General features: G+C 33.8%; 2 protein-coding genes across 2 annotated transcripts; one reads left to right on the forward strand and one right to left on the reverse strand.

The window, feature by feature from the left end:
• The first annotated feature begins 1189 nt into the window (after positions 1 to 1189).
• On the forward strand, positions 1190 to 4030 carry LOC120074339 (receptor-like cytoplasmic kinase 176). Its single transcript, XM_039027432.1, has 6 exons — positions 1190 to 1509; positions 2061 to 2389; positions 2527 to 2662; positions 2752 to 2894; positions 2987 to 3110; positions 3459 to 4030. Exons 1-6 carry the CDS (start codon positions 1461 to 1463, stop codon positions 3830 to 3832), a joined length of 1155 nt encoding a protein of 384 aa, XP_038883360.1. The 5' UTR covers positions 1190 to 1460; the 3' UTR covers positions 3833 to 4030.
• Positions 4031 to 15894: 11864 nt separating this feature from the next.
• LOC120072550 (expansin-A4-like) lies at positions 15895 to 17827 on the reverse strand. The gene is made up of 3 exons (XM_039024939.1): positions 17601 to 17827; positions 17202 to 17520; positions 15895 to 16629 (listed from the first exon to the last, which is right to left on the reverse strand). The coding sequence occupies exons 1-3, from the start codon at positions 17755 to 17757 to the stop codon at positions 16320 to 16322; spliced, it is 786 nt and encodes a 261-aa protein (XP_038880867.1). The 5' UTR covers positions 17758 to 17827; the 3' UTR covers positions 15895 to 16319.
• Positions 17828 to 18272: the final 445 nt, after the last annotated feature.

Consider the following 18272-nt stretch of genomic DNA (forward strand, 5'->3'; position numbering starts at 1 on the left):
ATATAAATTTATATATTAGAAAAATATTGAATGAAAGTGAATCCAATCATGAAAAAGTAAGATAAAACCATGTAAATTTGTAATGACAAATAATATTGTTGTTGTCTTTCCATTTATTGTAATTGTTGTTTTATTATATTTTGGAGAAGGAAAAAAAGTTGTCTAGAAAAAGTGGAAAGTCAGCTTAGAATGGGTATTGTTTTCCAATTAGTCACTTCGGTCCAAAAAGGCAACCAAAGGAATCCCCACGTGACAACGACCCTTATTCTCACCTTTTTCATTTTTTAATCTTAACCTAATTATTCGGAAAATGAATATTTTTATATTTTGTGGATTAATATACTAATTAGTAAATAAACTTAATTTGATAGTAATTGACATGACTTCCCTCTTTAAAAGTCAAATTTTCGATCTCTCATCTCTATTATTGTTGTATTAAAAAAATGTACTAATTACTATTTTGAAAATTGATGATTATTGTCAAAACGAATATAACTCAACTGACATATCTTAGTGATCAAAAGTAGTTTAAATTTTATTGAAGTTTTTTAATTTAAAATATATTTGATTTTTAAGCAAAATTTTAAAAGCTATTGTTTTTACCATAAAACAAGAAAATTATACGTGCTTTAAAAAATTTGAAAACCAAAACATAAAATGATTATAGACGTAACAAAATGTCAAATCATGATTCACTTTGATTTTTTTAAGCATCAACTCAAAATCTTAAGCTAATAGATTATGGAAAATTTAATTAGATCAATATTTTAACATTTGATATTAATCGAGAAGAAAATGGCATTACGAAGTTTGATCATAAACTTCTATCGTGACACCATGTTAAATTACCCATCATTCTTAAAGTGAATTATTATAAATTTAATTATATCAATATTTTAATTTTAAATAATCTCGATCTTCCATGCAATCATACCCTTTGAAAGAAAAAAATAACATAAGAAAAGTTCAAATTATAGAAAGAGAATTTATTAACATATAAATAACAAGATTGAAACTTTCAATAAGAAATTTTAAAAATAGTTTATGTTTCATACCAAATTCAAGTATATAAGGAAAAAAAGGATGAGAAAATATAAATATTAGTTTGAGGAAAAGATAATTCCAAAATTGCTCTGCTCTGAGTGTCCAATCATGTAGACTATAAGATACGAACCATCTAAATAAAGTTGGCGATCTTTTCCGTAACCAAGTTGCATTCCCATTGAGTTCCCAAGGAAAAAACAAAAAAAGAAAAATTTGCATTTCCATTTCTTCTTAGAGTTCATACAGCTTTTCACCCAACAACTCTCTTCCCTGAAAAGAGAGAGAGGCAAAGGAAAGGGACAATAAATTTGACTCTGTTCTGTTCAAGATTTATGATCTGTTGAAGGATTTGAGTGGTTTTAATCCATTTGTTTTTCTTTCCGAAGTTTCTGCAAATTTCTGGTTGGATTTTGCTGATGGGTGTTTGTTGGAGTGATCGTTCCAAGTCTGTGAATCTTCATACAGGTGCTTATCGGCTCTGATTCGGATACCCTTTTTTCTCTTTTCTCTGATTCTTTGAGTTTTAAGCTTAGTTTGGGAGGATTCTGTGTGTATTTTTACTTTTAACTTTTTAATGGTCTTAGATTTGATGCCTTGAGAAACTTGCAGATAAGGTGTTTGTTTAAATGCATCCTTTACTTCGATTGCTTGCTTGGTGTTTTCTTTTTGCCCTTTTTTGGTACTATAGATTCTTTGGACTTTGCTGATGGGGGCTTGTTGGTTTTGTTTGATTTTTGTGTTTACTTTTAGTTTGGGTTTACCCCTTCAATATGAACTTGGGATGATGGTGAAATGAGGAAACTGCGTTTGTTCCTGCTCATGTATGTAGTTGCCCTGAATTTCCCTGAAGATTTGGATTTCACAGCACCACTCACAATCTGTAATTTATTGAAAGTTCGTAGTCATGCTATATTGAAATAACATTTATATTCTTCGATTTGGTTGAAAGTTCACATTAAGAATTGTGGGATTTCTAGTGGTGAATGTTACAATTTTATCTTCTTTACTGGCTGTAGGTCTTACAAGGTTTAAGTCTAAGAGAGGAGATGGGGAACATTCTCATATTTCCAGTAGCAAGGTATCATCAGCTTCTATACCGGTGACACCTCGGAGTGAAGATGAAATTTTGCAATGCCCCAATTTGAAAAACTTCAGCTTTAATGAATTGAAAACCGCAACAAGAAACTTCCGCCCTGATAGTGTTGTTGGAGAGGGTGGATTTGGTTCAGTCTTCAAAGGTTGGATTGACGAGCATTCCCTCACTCCCACCAAGGCTGGCACTGGCTTGGTAATTGCTGTGAAGAGGCTCAACAGAGATGGGGTGCAGGGTCACAAGGAGTGGTTGGTCAGTATCTTCAACTTTTGATTGCTTTCTAATACATTTAGTGTGTTAAATGGCTGTGTTTTAAACCAATCCTTTCTCGGGGTCGGGTTATGGAATGACTCTGCATAGTCCGCTAGACTAACATTTTGAACATATAGGCTGAGATCAACTATTTGGGGCAGCTTTCCCATCCTAATCTTGTGAAGCTGATTGGTTACTGCTTTGAAGATGATCACAGGCTGCTGGTATATGAGTTTATGCAAAAGGGCAGTGCTGAAAATCATCTTTTCAGAAGTGAGTTCTTGATTATGCAATGCTTTCCATCTCCCATTTTTTTCTTTTACAATGTTCTGTGTGTAACCTGCTATATTGTGTCCATACAGGAAGCTCTCACTTTCGACCGCTTTCGTGGAATGTTCGGATAAAAATTGCTCTTGACGCTGCCAGGGGACTTGCATTTCTTCACAACAGTGACGCGAAAGTCATATATCGCGACTTCAAGACATCTAATATTCTTCTTGATGCAGTAAGCTCTTACAGAAGAATTTTTCAATGAATTTTCATAGTAACTTGCAGTTGTTCGTAAAATCTGACCATCTTTTTACTCAAATTCGACAGAACTACGACGCAAAGCTTTCTGATTTTGGATTAGCTAGAGATGGGCCAATTGGAGATCAAAGCCATGTCTCTACCAAAATCATGGGAACTCATGGATATGCAGCTCCTGAATACTTAGCCACAGGTTCTTATAATTCTCTGTTTCTCTCTTGACTTTCTAAAAGACTGATTGATTGGTTTCCTCTCATGAAAATAAAAGGTATGTTAATTGGTATTTGAAGGGTAGATTAGTAATTAGTTAAATAGTTTGGTGGGAAAGTTAGGTTGTAAATACCAGTAGGGAAGGAGGTTGACAGTCAATATTTTGGAGCATGAATTAGGACTTGAGAGTATCTAAATTTATGGAGGGTTCAGGTACCTCAAACACTTGGTTTATCTTGAATTTTCCTTGTCTTTTATATTTCAATATATTCGGGTTCTATCAGAAATGTCATACTTCATTATTCTAACTTACATCCTTTCTTTGGAAAAGGTCATCTCACGGCGAAGAGCGATGTATACAGTTTCGGAGTAGTTTTTCTCGAACTGCTTTCAGGGCGACGAGCCATAGACAAGAATCGACCAACGGGGGAACATAACTTGGTCGATTGGGCAAAACCATATCTAGTAAATAAGCACAAAATCCGTCGCATCATGGACAATAGACTTGAGGGCCACTATGCTTTGGGACAAGCACAAAGGGCAGCAAACCTTGCATTTCTGTGCCTAGCTACAGATCCCAAGTACAGACCCAGTATGAATGAGGTTGTAACAATATTGGAGCAGCTTCAGAAACCATCTGAGGTCTTGAGAAGTGAAAGAGAAGGTCATAATGGTCATTCAAATGGAGCAACAAAAAATATATGAAGATACTCTGCTGCAATAGGCAAACTTGTGAAATGTACAGCTGCTTTGATCAAATGTATTTAAACCCAATTCCCAAATTTCATATCTTTGCTTTCATCTTGTTTACTATGCTTGCTTTTATGTAACACACCATCTATTATGATATTGTCCATATTTTTGTCAGATATAAATAGAATTCATGGAGTACCAAATTAGAAAGTATATATTATATAATATCAAATCATACTTTACTATCATCAAAAACAGGGATTTATCTCTCTAAATATTATTAACAACTAACCCAGCAAAATCAGGTGAACTAGATGAATATTGTAGTTTAAAAAAATAATAATAAGTAGTTGGTAAATAAGAGTTGGTTTGAAACTAATTAGTTCTTACTCCTCATTAAGCATTTCAGAGTTTTTTCTTAAATTAAATTCTGGTTAGGTAACCATTTGATTTTTGAAATTTTTGTTTGTTTTCTTCTAATTTCTTACCCAAGGTTCTCATATTTCTTATGTAAACATTTGAATTCTTATCCAATTTTCAGAAACAAAATCAAGTTTTTTGAAAACTACGGCCTCGTTTGGTAAATATTTTATTTTTTTTTTCCTTCTAGAATTCAGTCTATACTTTCTCATTTTCTTACCATGGTTTGCATAATTCATAAGTACTATAGTTGAATTCTTAACCAAAATCTAAAAACAAAAACTACTATTTAAAAACTACTTTTGTTTAGTTTTCAAATTTTGGTTTAGTTTTTAAAAACATGGTATAAAGTAGATAACAAAACCAAAAACCTAGTGGAAGGAGTACTTGTAGACTTAATTTTCAAAAACTAAAAACCAAAAATCAAAACCCCGGTTGGTAACCATTTCGTTTTTTGTTTTTACTTTTTAAAAATTAAGCATATTTCTTTCTATTCTTTACAATTATTTACATCTTTATTACAATGGTTGAATTCTTAACCAAATTAAAAAACAAAAACTTTTTTTAGTTTTCAAATTTTGGCTTGATTTTTTAAATCATTGATAAAAAGTAGATAATTAAAGAAAGGTAGAAGTAAGGTTTACATGCTTAATTTTCAAAAACAAAAACTAAAAACCAAGTAGTTACCAAATGGGACCCAAATTGTTACAAGTGGCGCTACATTGTCTTTTTATCAAAAACTCTCCAAATTTAGCTAAATATTTAGTTACCTAAAAGTGAAGTGGCAAAATCTGGGTCTAATTCAAGTGATAGAAAATTGGGCTTACTTGAGCCCATTATCCCCACATTGGGTATAAGCCCAAGCTGATTACATCCAACACATTGTAAGCATATGCTGATCTATTTGAAGCTCATCTCTTTTGAGGTTCTCTCTTATTAATCTAGTTGTATTTGAATGCAATTAGCCCAATTTCATGTTCAAGCAATAATACTCACATCCTTTTCTTCCCCCTTACAAAAACTTTGCAACATCTATCTTTTATATCAACTTCTATATATGACACTCCATTCTATTTTGGTATTTCATTTATTTTGGCATATTTTTTCCCTACAATAAAAGTACAATAAGTGAGAGTATGGAGATATGAACCTTTAGCCTTGGAGGAAAAAATATGTGCCAGTTACTATTGAACTATGTTCACCTTGAATGAGAAATTGAATCTTCGCTCTTAAACAGTATTAGGTTTAACAAATCTAATAAATAGTCCTCTTGATTGGGTGGTAGACACTCCAATCTTTGGATAACTTTAAGTTTGTGTTATGGTTATGACAAAGGAAATCAACAAGCAAAGAAAGAGAGAGAAACTTAAGAGTAAAGATCGACACATAAAATTATGTGGTTCACGATAAAGTGTTAGTTACACCCATGGACAAAGAGAGAGAATAGTGTTATTATTAGAGAGAAATAACATATAATATAGATGTGGAGGTGTCTGTAAGGCCACAAATTATCTATACTTACAAAATGAGGGGTAAAAAAGGAAATGAACTAAATAACCAATGATGACAGGGAAAAGAAAGTGGGAGTGAAAGGAGGAGGGGACCACGAGGTAGTTATAAGGGGCAGGGATCGTACTGAGAAGGCAGGAAAAGAATTAGCTGAAAGTTAGTAGGCTTTTGGTGAGGTGAGAAGTGTCTAACTCTCTCTAAGGTGCTAGGGGAGACCTTTGTTTGTATTTCTTCTTTTAGAGCAGCAGAGGAGGCATATTTTGAGGTGAGTGTTGATGTATTTTGGGAAAGATTGGTAGGGAGGGACGATTGAATTTTTTGAGAGGTCAAGGAAGAAATTGTCTGATAAATAAAGAGCAAGGGATCTTGGTACTTCATTCTTCTTCTTCTTCTTCTTTCTGTTTCTAGTGTGGTGATTGTTGTTTTCTATTTGCAGGGTACGAAGAACTTACAAGTGGTATCAGAGTCGTTTCATCCTGGGGCGTACGCACACGATGGCTCATAAACAAATCGAGGATAGGTTGGAAAAGAACGAGAGGGAGGTCTCTGAGATGAAGGAGATGCTGCTGGGACTTTGCAAGAATATCGAGAAGCTGACAGAAGAGATGAGAGAAAGTAATGCAGCTCGAAAAGCTAAAGAGTCGGGTGCATCTGATGGTCGGAGGATGAAAATGAAGGGAAAAGATGATGAAACCGATTCAACCCCCAGCAATGGAGGAGGGGGATCCGATAAAAGCAAATACAAAAGGTTAGAGATATCTGTTTTCGCTGGAAAGAACCCGGAATCGTGGGTGTACAAGGCAGAGCACTACTTCGAAATCCATGAGTTATCCGATCAGGAGAAAGTGAAGGTCGCGATTATTAGTTTCGGGCCGGAGGAAGTCGACTGGTTCCAATGGAGCCACAACCGGAGACCCATCAACACGTAGGAGGAGTTGAAAAGAAGGATGTTCGAATACTACAGACCTACCGGAGAAGGGAGTTTAGGCGTGAGGCTGCTAAGAATAAAGCAAGAGGGTTCCTATTCGAATTACGTGAAGAAGTTTGTCACCTATTCGGCACCCCTACCTGACCTGGCCGAAGAAGTTCTCAAGGATGCCTTCGTAAATGGGCTGGAACCAACGTTGAGGGCCGAAGTCATCAGAAGAAAGTCGATTACACTGGAGGAATGTATGCACGAAGCCCAGCTGGTGAGCGACCGCAATGTAACCCTGAAGTTAGCCTTAGCGGATCTGGGGGTTGTTGGGCCTGGCAAAAAAGAAGCCCATGTGAAGGAGAGCTTGACGATGAAGAGCGGGAAAACCTTGGATATGCAGGGGACCAACGGATCACCTTGCTTGTGAAAAACAACTTCGTGAAGAAGAAGCCACCCATGAAACGTCTCTCTGATAGTGAGTTCTGAGAATGGCTGGACAAGAGACTCTGTTTCCGGTGTAATAAGAAATATAGTCTAGGGCACCGATGCAAGACGAAGGAGAATCAAGAGTTGATGTTGTTTATCACCAATGAAAGAGAAGAAACAACCAGAGAAAAGGAAGAAGGGGAGGAACTACGGGAAGAAGAAGAGCTGGAAACAGAGGAAACAGCCGAAATAGACTTGAGATCAATGTATGGCCTATCAGCCCAGGTACAATGAAGCTGAGAGGAAAGATGAGGGGAAAATAAGTAATGGTGTTGATTGACTGTGGAGCCACGCACAATTTTGTGCACAAAAAGTTAGTAGACGAGCTGGAATTACCAATGAATAAGAAGAGCTTCTCAGTGGTGGTCGGGAATGGAGTGGCTATAAGAGGGGAAGGGGTATGCAAAGCAGCTGAATTGAGGCTACCCAACCTGAATATTAAGGTCGATTTCTTGGCAATCGATTTGGGGCAGATGGATTGGTACTAGGGTTGCCCTGGTTATGCACGACTGGGTTTATGGGAGTGCATTGGCCATCACTGACCATGTCGTTTTTGGCAGGGGATTCACAGGTCATATTGAAGGGTGATTCATCTCTAACCAAGGCAGAAGTCTCCTTCAAGGTGCTTATAACATCCTGTGGAGAGGAAGACCAAGGATTTCTGGTGGAGTTTTAGAACTATCAATGCGATAGTGAAGAAAGAAATGAAGGAAATGAAGAAATCGAAGAGTCAGGGGAATTACCAGTCATGATCCGAGCCCTGCTCGAGGAGAATAAGGATATATTTGAAGAGTTAACAACACTCCCACCAAAGAGAGCTATGGACCATTGCATTTTTATGAGTGCGAACCAGAAACCAATCAATATGAGACCATACAAGTACGACCACAACCAAAAAGAAGAGATTGTGAAGCTGGTGGAAGAAATGCTCAAAGCTGGAATCATTCGTCCGAGCCACAGTCCATACTCCAGTCTTGTCCTGTTAGTGAAGAAGAAAGATGGTGGATGGAGATTCTGTGTTGATTATCAAAAACTAAATCAAGCAACGGTGGCCGACAAGTTCCTTATACCGGTATGAGGAGCTGTTAGATGAACTACATGGGTCAGTGGTTTATTCCAAGCTGAATTTTAGGTCGGAGTATCATCAGATCAGAATGAATGAGAAGGACATCGAGAAGACAGCCTTCAGGAATCATGAAGATCACTATGAATTCCTTGTTATGCCGTTCGGACTCACAAATACTCCAGCCACCTTCCAGTCCTCAATGAACCAGGTTTTTCGACCGTTCCTTCGTAAGTTTGTACTTGTTTTTTTTACGATATATTAGTGTACAGTCCTGACATCTCAACACATGAGACACATTTGGGAGTGGTGTTCAATGTCCTCAGAGACCATAAGTTGTTTGCAAACCAGAAGAAATGTACCTTTTGCCAATCGCAGGTCCAATACTTAGGCCACTGGATATCAGCTCAAGGAGTAGAAGTCAATGATGGGAAGGTCAAAGTCATGAGGGAAGTGGCCGCAACCATAAAATGTTTATGAATTAAGGGGATTTTTTGTGCTCACAGGGTATTATAGGCGATTTGTTCAGGGATATGGGAACATCGCAACCCCACTTACCAAACTGCTTCAGAAGAATGCTTTCAAATGGGATGAAGAAGCCAGTCAAGCCTTTACAAATTTGAAGCAAGCTATGGTGACAACCCCAGTCATAGCTCTCCTAGACTTCTCAAAAGGGTTTATGATAGAAACGGATGCATCAGGAATGGGTTTAGGGGCTTTCTTGTCACAAGAGTCGAAGCCTATATCCTATTTCAGTTAAAAACTGTCAATGAAAGTCGAAGACAAGTCTATCTATGAAAAGGAACTTATGACAATTGTCCTAGCAGTACAAAAATGGAGACATTATTTATTAGGAAGCAAATTCACCGTGATCTCAGACCAGAAGGCGTTGAAATTCTTGATAGAGCAACGAGAAGTACAGCTTTAATTCCAACGTTGGCTAACCAAGCTACTTGGATACGACTTTGAGATCCTAAACCAACCAGGGTTACAAAACACAACAGATGCCTTATCAAGGGTGCCGACTCAGATGGAATTGAGGATTATCAGCTCCAACTATTATAGATATTGAAGTGGTATTAAAGGAAGTGGAGGAAGATGAGGAGCTCCAGAAGATCATCACCCTATTAAAGGACAATCCCGAGGGGAAGCCAAAGTATAAATGGCAACACAATAGATTGACTTACAAGGACAGGTTAGCGTTCTCCCAAAGGTCTAGTTTAATTCCCTCACTATTGCATACTTTCCATGACTCGGTGCTAGGAAGGCATTCCGAATTCCTGAGGACCTACAAGAGAATGAGTGGAGAACTATATTGGCAAGGGATGAAATTTGATGTGAAGAAATACGTAGAAGGGTGTGAAATATGCCAAAGGAACAAGTATGAGACTCTTACACCAGCAGGATTACTCCAGCCACTTTCTATTCCATATTTGATTTTGGAGGATTGGAGCAAGGATTTCGTGGAAGGGTTACCAAAAGCCGAAGGTTTTGATGTCATAATGGTTGTAGTAGACCGCTTGAGCAAATATGCGCATTTCACACCTCTCAAACACCCTTTCTCGGCAAAGCAAGTAGCGGATATATTTTTCCAAGAAGTAGTGAGGCACCATGGAGTCCCGTTGTCCATTCTGACCGATAGAGAGAAAATTTTCTTGAGCAACTTTTGGAAGGAGATGTTTACGACTATGGGGACGAAATTAAAAGGAGTACATCATTCCATCCTCAAACGGACGGACAAACGGAGAGGGTGAACCGCTGTTTAGAAACCTATTTACGCTGCTTTTGTAATGAATAGCCAAAGAAATGGAACAAATGGATAGCATGGGCAGAATTGTGGTACAACACGACTTTCCATGTCTCGATCAAGACAACCCCTATCAGGCAGTCTACGGAAGACCCTCACCACCTCTGATCACGTGTGGAGATAGAAGGACCTTCAACAATGTCATGGAACAGCAGTTACAAGAATAGGACTTAGCTCTCAATGCCTTGAAAGAAAACCTGACTATAGCTCAAAACCGGATGAAAAAACAGGCTGATAAACATAGGAGAGAACTGAACTTTGAGATTGGAGAAGAAGTGTACTTGAAATTGGGGCCTTACAGATAGAAATCCTTGGCAAGGAGAAGTGAAAAGGTTGGTAGGGAAGGACGAGAGAATGTTTTGAGAGATCAAGGAAGAAATTGTCTGATAAATAAAGAGCAAGGGATTTTGGTTCTTCATTCTTCTTTTTCTTCTTCTTTCTGTTTCTGGTGTGGTGGTTGTTGTTTTCTATTTGTAGGGTACGAAGAGCTTACAGTGTCAAGAGGGTTATAGGGTTTATATATATCACCCCTCTAAAACTTAGGTCCAAAATCTTAAATAATATATAATGCGTAAACAATTTAGGTTTTGGAGGTAGCCTCCACCCGGACACGTCGCCTCTGGATCCTCATGCGTGGTCATTTGAATCGTCAACTAACAAATTCAAGACATTCTAATAGCTCTTGTGATTCTCTCCATGTAGAAAAAATAAGGGGAAATAATTTACATATAATAATTGATGAGAAAAATATGAAATTTCAAAATTAAAATAGGATAGAGTAAGAATTAAGTTTTGTTTTATAACAGTTTGGTTTTTTAATTTTAATATTAAAAATGTTTATTCAAAATTCTTTGATAAGTTCTTGACATTTCTTTACAAAAGTTGTAAGCCACTATTTTCCTTTTTAAAGGGAAAAGAGATTTGAGAGAATACTTGTGAAATTTTATTTCTAAACTTTGAAACTTATTTGAAATTTTCGTTTCTTTATTTTTCTGCTTTTCTTTTTTAACAACAAAAGGCAAATATGTTGATGACTATTTTCTTTTTACAATTTTGTAAAAAATAGAGAGATGAAGAAATCTTTTAGGAAAAAATATATGGGGATACGGAATTAATAAATTAGAAACATATAGACCTATTTTAAAGAAAAATGCTATGCCTAATCAATTTAGAACTTGTTTGAATTGATTAGAGAAANAATTTTTTTATAAAATTATCTAAAATACATTTTGAAAATATTTCAAAAACTATTTTGAGTGCTTTTAAATGACTTATTTTTAAAATTTAAATACCCTTGAAAAAAGAAAATAAAATATTAGAGAAAGATATGATAGCAAGAAAATATTAGTCAAACTTCATTAAATAAATAAAAACGTGGCTAAGAAAAACAAGAAAGAAAAAAGTTATAGAAAAAGATAGAAATTTGAGAGAAGAGAAAGAGAGAGAGGTAAAGTGAAGAGTAAAAGATAATGCATAAAAGAAATATCGATAAATAAGAAAAGTTGTAGTGAGAAAAAATTTAGAGATGTATTTATTAGAGAGGGAACAAAGTTGAAAATATTTTTTAAAAAAGAAAAGTTTAGAGATAGAATTTTTAGAAAGATAATTAAAAATTTTTAAAGTAAAAATAATATAAAAGACAAACCTTTTTGAAAGAGATGAAAATTATAAAGGCAAGGAAATAAAAGTTATATAGAGATATTTTAGAGAGAAAAAAATTAGAAGGTTGAATTTATTGGAGATAGAATCAAACAGGGAAAAAAATAGCACTTGAAAAATAAATTTCAAACAAAGAATCTATTTTCAAAACTATATATGTGTATATTTAAAATAAAAATTACTCAACTTTAAAAAAAATTATAAAAACTTAGATATCACGTAGTCAAGATTTGAAATATTGATGTGGAGGGAAATATCGAAGTCTTGATTTTAAGGAAATATCGTTATCGATTAAAATTTTAGGAAACTTTAGGGAAATTAAAGGAAATTAATAGAAATTATTATAATTAATTAATGAAACTTTGATTGTGGCTGAATTAGATTATTATTGATCGTTTTTAATCATAATTTCTATAAAGCAAGACAAAAAAAAAATGCATATTGTGAAATACATGTGTAAATATTGATGTAAGAGCAGAAATTTAAAAAAGAAATGGAAAAATAATTATAAAATAATATCAAATATTAGTAATTAATTACAAAATCAATGGACATGAAATGTTTGTATACAAAATATTTTCTTTTAAAAAATCAAAAAGCAGAAGGAAAATTGGTAAGGGGCTTTTAAGTTTTAAAATTAAAGAAAAAATAGAATTATCAAAACTAAAATTTAAATTTTTTTTATCAAAATGAATATAGCTCAACTGATATATAATAGGTATAAGAATCTATATATGTGAATTATATTAACCTACTTGACAACTACTAATTTAGAAAATAACCCAAAAATATAAAATATAAAATTGGCGTCAACTTTCCGCTTGATTTATAGAATGGTAGGACTTGTTTGGATATGAATGGGCCAAGCATTTTGCAAAAATTCTTAGTTTCTATTTTTTCCATTTTTTCTAAAGAATGTGATTCTCTTAGCTCCAAATATCAAATATCATATAATATCTAATGATTCATATAACTAGTACCATCGTATTGAGATGGAGTAATCTTAGAACTAATTAATGTATATAGTTGTATTCAAATATATAGTTCGAATAGAGAGAAATGTATCAAATAATTCTATTTAATTTTATAAATATTATCAAATACTAAATCAATTTTATAATAAAAAAATATCCTTTCTAATAGTGATACTCACAAAACTTTAGGTTCTTATATGAAAGATAAAAACCTATATTCTCTAAAATCGTACAAAAATCTTTAGTCTCCATTTATTACTTTGAACGTTACAGTGATTTTTCAAGTAAACATTATATTGATGGCGGTTGAATCGTCTATTTTTATTTTTTTATCCGACAATTATAAATAAAAGGATATAAATATAATGTAAGAACGAGAAGATAGATTCTTAAAAGGAGGGGAATTAAGAATAGAATTACGTGGGGGAGGGGCATAGATTTTGTTTTCAAATATAAAAAAAAAAAAAAAAGAATATAAAGGCTTTTGACCTAAAAAGGACATTTGGTAAAAAAGAATGTAGATAGATTTCCCTTAAGAAAGACACATGCAATGCACAAAAGATAGTAAGAATATTGTTCTAATTCCAACAACTTACCCACTATATACTATAAAACCCTAAAAACAACAAAAGCATCATTTGGGATTGTACATGTTGGAAATTGAGAGCAAAATTTGGAGCTACATTAGCCCTCCATTTTTTTCTTTTTTTCTTACCAAAAGTCTTTTGTTCTCTTAGATGAGATATATGGTGGTTGGATAAGGGAAAAATTCCACCTTTTTTTTTTTTCTTCTTTGCTTGTGGGTTAGCCTTCTTTTTGTTTTCCTTTTGTCTTAAAAATGGAACTTTACTCTGTCTAATTCAAACTTGGAAGAAAGCATCTTCAATTGTTAACCAATACACAATTTCACAACATGTACTTTATAAAAGATACAATTTCTATAAAACCACTCTTATTAAATACTAAACAACTTCTTCATAGACTATTTTATTTTGTTTAAACTCTTTTGGTCAAATGTTTTATCAATTCATGTTTTGTCACTAGGTATTTTTGACAGAGAGACATTTTGATTTATAATGTTAAAAGGGTCGATTCTCTGTACAAATAGAAGTATCATTTTTTTTCATTTTTAAAATCACTTGAAAACATAATTTTAATTACTCAAAATTAATTTAATTGTCAATTTTACACTTTTAAATGCAATTTTCATATCATCAAAATTAGTTTTGAAGAATTAAACATGTTTCATGGTGATTTTGAAAATGATAAAAGTGATTTCAACCATTTTAAAATTACTTCCAAACATAAAAGTCCACTTAAATTAAGCAATCCAAAACAAAATAAATTAAAAATGATAAAACATAAAAATAAAAAAATTTAAAAACTCGAAACGTAATTAAATCTTTATTCTTCTCTTCTCTCTCACTATTTAAATCATGATTCACACCTCTTTCATCATCAACTTCATTGTTCAATCTTCATCTTCTACTTCTTTTCTATTGTCTACTCTAGTCACTCAACAATCACTTGACGTTACTAGATTTTTTTTTTTCAAGTTTTCACTCTCTTCTTGAATCTATTCTAATCTAACTTAAAATATGTATTATAGCAATTAATTAGACATTATATATATATATATATATATATTTATTTATTTATATATTTATTTATCGTATCGTATCCGTATCATGTATTCGTATATGTGTCTGTACTTCTTAGATTTCTAGTCTTTGAGATTAAAATATATTGAAATTCGAAACCTAAAATCACTCCAACTTTAGATATGAAAAGTATATCTTATTCTAATAATTTTCATTCATGAAAAAAAAAACACTATATAAACATATATTTAAAATGTATTAAGGGAACTAATGGGCATTGAATTATTTTTTTAAAAAAAAATTAACAATAAACAAAACACTAATGACTAAATTAAAAATTTATTGACAATTCAAAGGTTAAATTAGACAATACTCCTAAACTTTCTATTTGTTTTAAAAAATACTGATAAATAACTTTAAAATGGAAGTTAGAAAATAATTTTATTATTAGTATATGAACATTATTAGTAAATTATTTTAAAAATATCTCCAAAATTTTAAAAATTATATTAATTCCCTTAACTATTTTAAAAAATGTTAGCAAATTATTTCACCATTAGTATATGGACAAAAACCGATTTATCCACCCAATCACATCTCCTCCCTCTTGCATTCCTCCTTTCTCATTTACTTCAATCTATGACTTAACACTTTTTTATTTTTCCTCTTCTTTTCATCTCTTCAACATACCACCCTCTTTTATTTTATTTCCTAATCTCTAAAACTACCTTCTTCAATCAAGATAAATAGTTTATGGCCAGAAGAAAATATATACTACTATACTAATGAAAGCAACTAGCACATCTTGACAAATATCATATTGTTGAAGAATATTCCTCTCATTCATCAAATCTACATTAGGACGACAAAGCTTTTGATCTTTAAGAGAAAATGTCATATTAATTAATGTTGAACTAAACTCATTTCGACAATTAAATGCTTTTTTAAGCATTCTTAAAAGTTGTAATTATATTTTCTCATCCTCCAATTACAATTTCTTAGTCTAAAATGTCTCGTGAATCTTCCAAAATTACAAGAGATTTTTACATAAAAAATCATCTTTGGGCTATATATTTCTTAAATTGTCTTTCAATTTGAATTTTTTTTCGAAGAAGGCTTTTAGTGTTAATTTTGGACAATTTACCCTTTTTTCCTTTTATATATATATATATTCCTATGAAATTCCTTCAATGTTTGAGAGAGAAAATGCATTTAAAGAGAGAAACTACATTTAATATGATTTTTTTTCATTTTCAATATAATGAAGGCAATTTCAAATATAATGAAGGTTTTATGTACATGTACAAGGCTCATTTCAAATATATACAATAGTATTTCAAATATTTCTCAAGTTATTTCAAATATAATATAATGAAGACAATTAGCACATCTTGACAAATCCCATATTGTTGAAGAATTCCTATCATTGATTAAATCCACGTTTGGATTCATAGATTAAAAACTTTTTTTTCCTTTAGAAAAAAAAATGTCATATTAATTAATGTTGAACTAAATTCGCACTCATGAAAGTTGTAATTACATTTTCTCATCCTCCAATTACAACTTTTTAGTCTAAACAACATTATTTAAGTAAAAACTTCCAAATCTTTTTAAATTTCACGATACAATTCTTTGGAACAATAATAATACATGTGAGTCATTTCATATAACATAACAAACTTTACTATATGTAGCAGTAAATTGCTGCGGGCTACACATTTACCATTGCAGCCACTTCAGCCTCCCCTACACTCTTTTCAACCGCGGTAATTTTCAAATTCACCACCGCTACTTTAACATAAAAGCACACACCCAACAAACAAACCAAAACAAAAAAAGTAAGAAGTTACCACACCTCGGTAACTTTTCCTACACCTATGATTCGGAATTACAGACTTATAATTGCTGTTGACTTCTTAACCCTAGAAAGTCCCATTTTGACCGTCCTACTTTAACTTTTACCTCTCCCCACTACACCAAAGTTTCCCGGGTAAATAAAGAGGGGAAAAATAGAGAGAGGGAAAATTTTCAAAAAAAAGGATAAAAGGAAAAAGGGAGGGAATTTCAAACGCGGAAATTCTTTCCCGTGAAGGTCTGACCGAACTGCCAATTAGAAGGTGCCACGTTCCATGAAGTTGAGGTACGACGGTCACTGCCGGTGACGCGGAAGGAGAGAGCCTGGCCCACTAAAACAGAGTTGGATTGCCAATTTTGGCCCCAGTTACGGCTCATGCTCATCCAACCGGTGTTTGATCCTTTTACGCTAACCCTCACGATATCCCCTGCACCCGCGACGTTGGTGATTAATACCAAGTTGAAGTAACGGAAACCGTTGATTGTGAATCTGATTCCTCCTTGTTTCCTACATGGCACCCTGTAATTGCAAGATAAATTAGTATAAATTTTCAATTTTATTTCTATTTTTTCTTGTGTTTTTTGGGAATTTTATATTTATTATCCTAATAAATCAGCTTAACATCATTAATTACTTTTCTTACGATATATGGGCTATTTTATGTGAGGTAAAGGCAATTATTAAAAATAAAATAAAATAAAATCCCACTAAGGCAGGGCTGTTTAGGGAATGTCACTCACTTCAATCTCTGGAAATAACTTAATTTTCTAGATGAGAAATTCAACATTTACTTCAGAAATTGAATGCATTCAACAATATGAGAAACAGAATACTAAACGACTCAACTATGAAGACAGGGCAAAAGGATTATACAAGCAAAAACAGAGTATATTTCCAGATCTGTTCCCACAATGGAAATGGGGATTTCCCCTCAACTTTTCCTACCTTTCCCAGTTGCCAAACAGAGCAAAACCAAGCAAATCAAATTCTCAAGGGGAATGGGAAAAACCCATTAGAGGAATCAAGCATTTTAAAAAGAAACAGAGACCAAAAAGATCAAGAAAGGCGGCATGTAAAAGAAGCAGACTCACCGGCGGTAAGAGACGGGAACGATTCCGGCGCGGTACTCAGCGATCTTGAGGAACATAGGCATAGCGAGATCGAAATGAGTGCGAGGAGGGTTACACCAACCGCCATTGTCATTAGGAAGAGCAAAATTGGGGGGACAAAAATTGGTAGCCGTAATGAAAATAGAAGGGCTACCAGGATGGCACCATTTTGGGTCATTAGCGCACTTGATCTCGAAGCAAGCACCACAGCTTAAGCCATTGTTGAAGAGCGCAGTACTGAGAGCAGCTGTGTTGACGCCATAGCCCTGGCTGTAGAGATTCCCATACCCACAAGCACCACCTGGAGAAAAACAGAGAAATCAGAGAAAGAAACCACAATGAAGAAAATGTAGTAAGAAGAAGGGGAGGAAAGGGAGATACCCATGGTTCCAGAGGCATCACTGCCGCCGTAGAAGGTGGCGTGAGCGTCCTGCCAGGGGCCGCCGGAGTAGACACCGGGGATTCTGGCGTGAGAGAGGAGGAAGAGGGAGGAGAAAGAGACGAAGGCAATGGAGCAGAGGAGAGAAAGAGAAGCCATGAAGGAAGAGGAGAGAGAAAGGAGAGGGTTTAGGGTTGAAGGGAATGGAAAATGGGAGGGAAGAAGAAGGGGTACTTATGGAGGGAGAATGGCGGAAGAAAAGGACAGTGTGGGAATGGGAATCAAGAGCCAAACAAACAAACCCACTGCGCTGCAAACCCGAAAAAGTAAAGCGCGATATTATCACTACTGTAATTAATGCCATTTGCCGTCCTCCTTTTTTCTTTTACCATTCTCTTTTTTTTTTTCTTTCTTATTTCTAAATTTGGAGTAATTCTATTTGATCGTTAATTTTTAAAATGCTGTAATTTTAGTATTAAAAACCGTTTGGCACGTTGAGTTAGTTATTAAAAATCGTATGTATTATTATAGTTGAATTATAATAATTTATAATTAGGGATATAAATTATTTTAATTATTATAAGATGTATTTTAGGTGTAAACTATTTTAATTTGAAAAGAAATAATATTCTCTATCAAAGAATAAAAAAAAACAAGTTGATCTTAGGATAGTT

Source organism: Benincasa hispida, chromosome 3, assembly GCF_009727055.1.
Source record: "Benincasa hispida cultivar B227 chromosome 3, ASM972705v1, whole genome shotgun sequence".
Taxonomy (NCBI): Eukaryota; Viridiplantae; Streptophyta; class Magnoliopsida; order Cucurbitales; family Cucurbitaceae; genus Benincasa; species Benincasa hispida.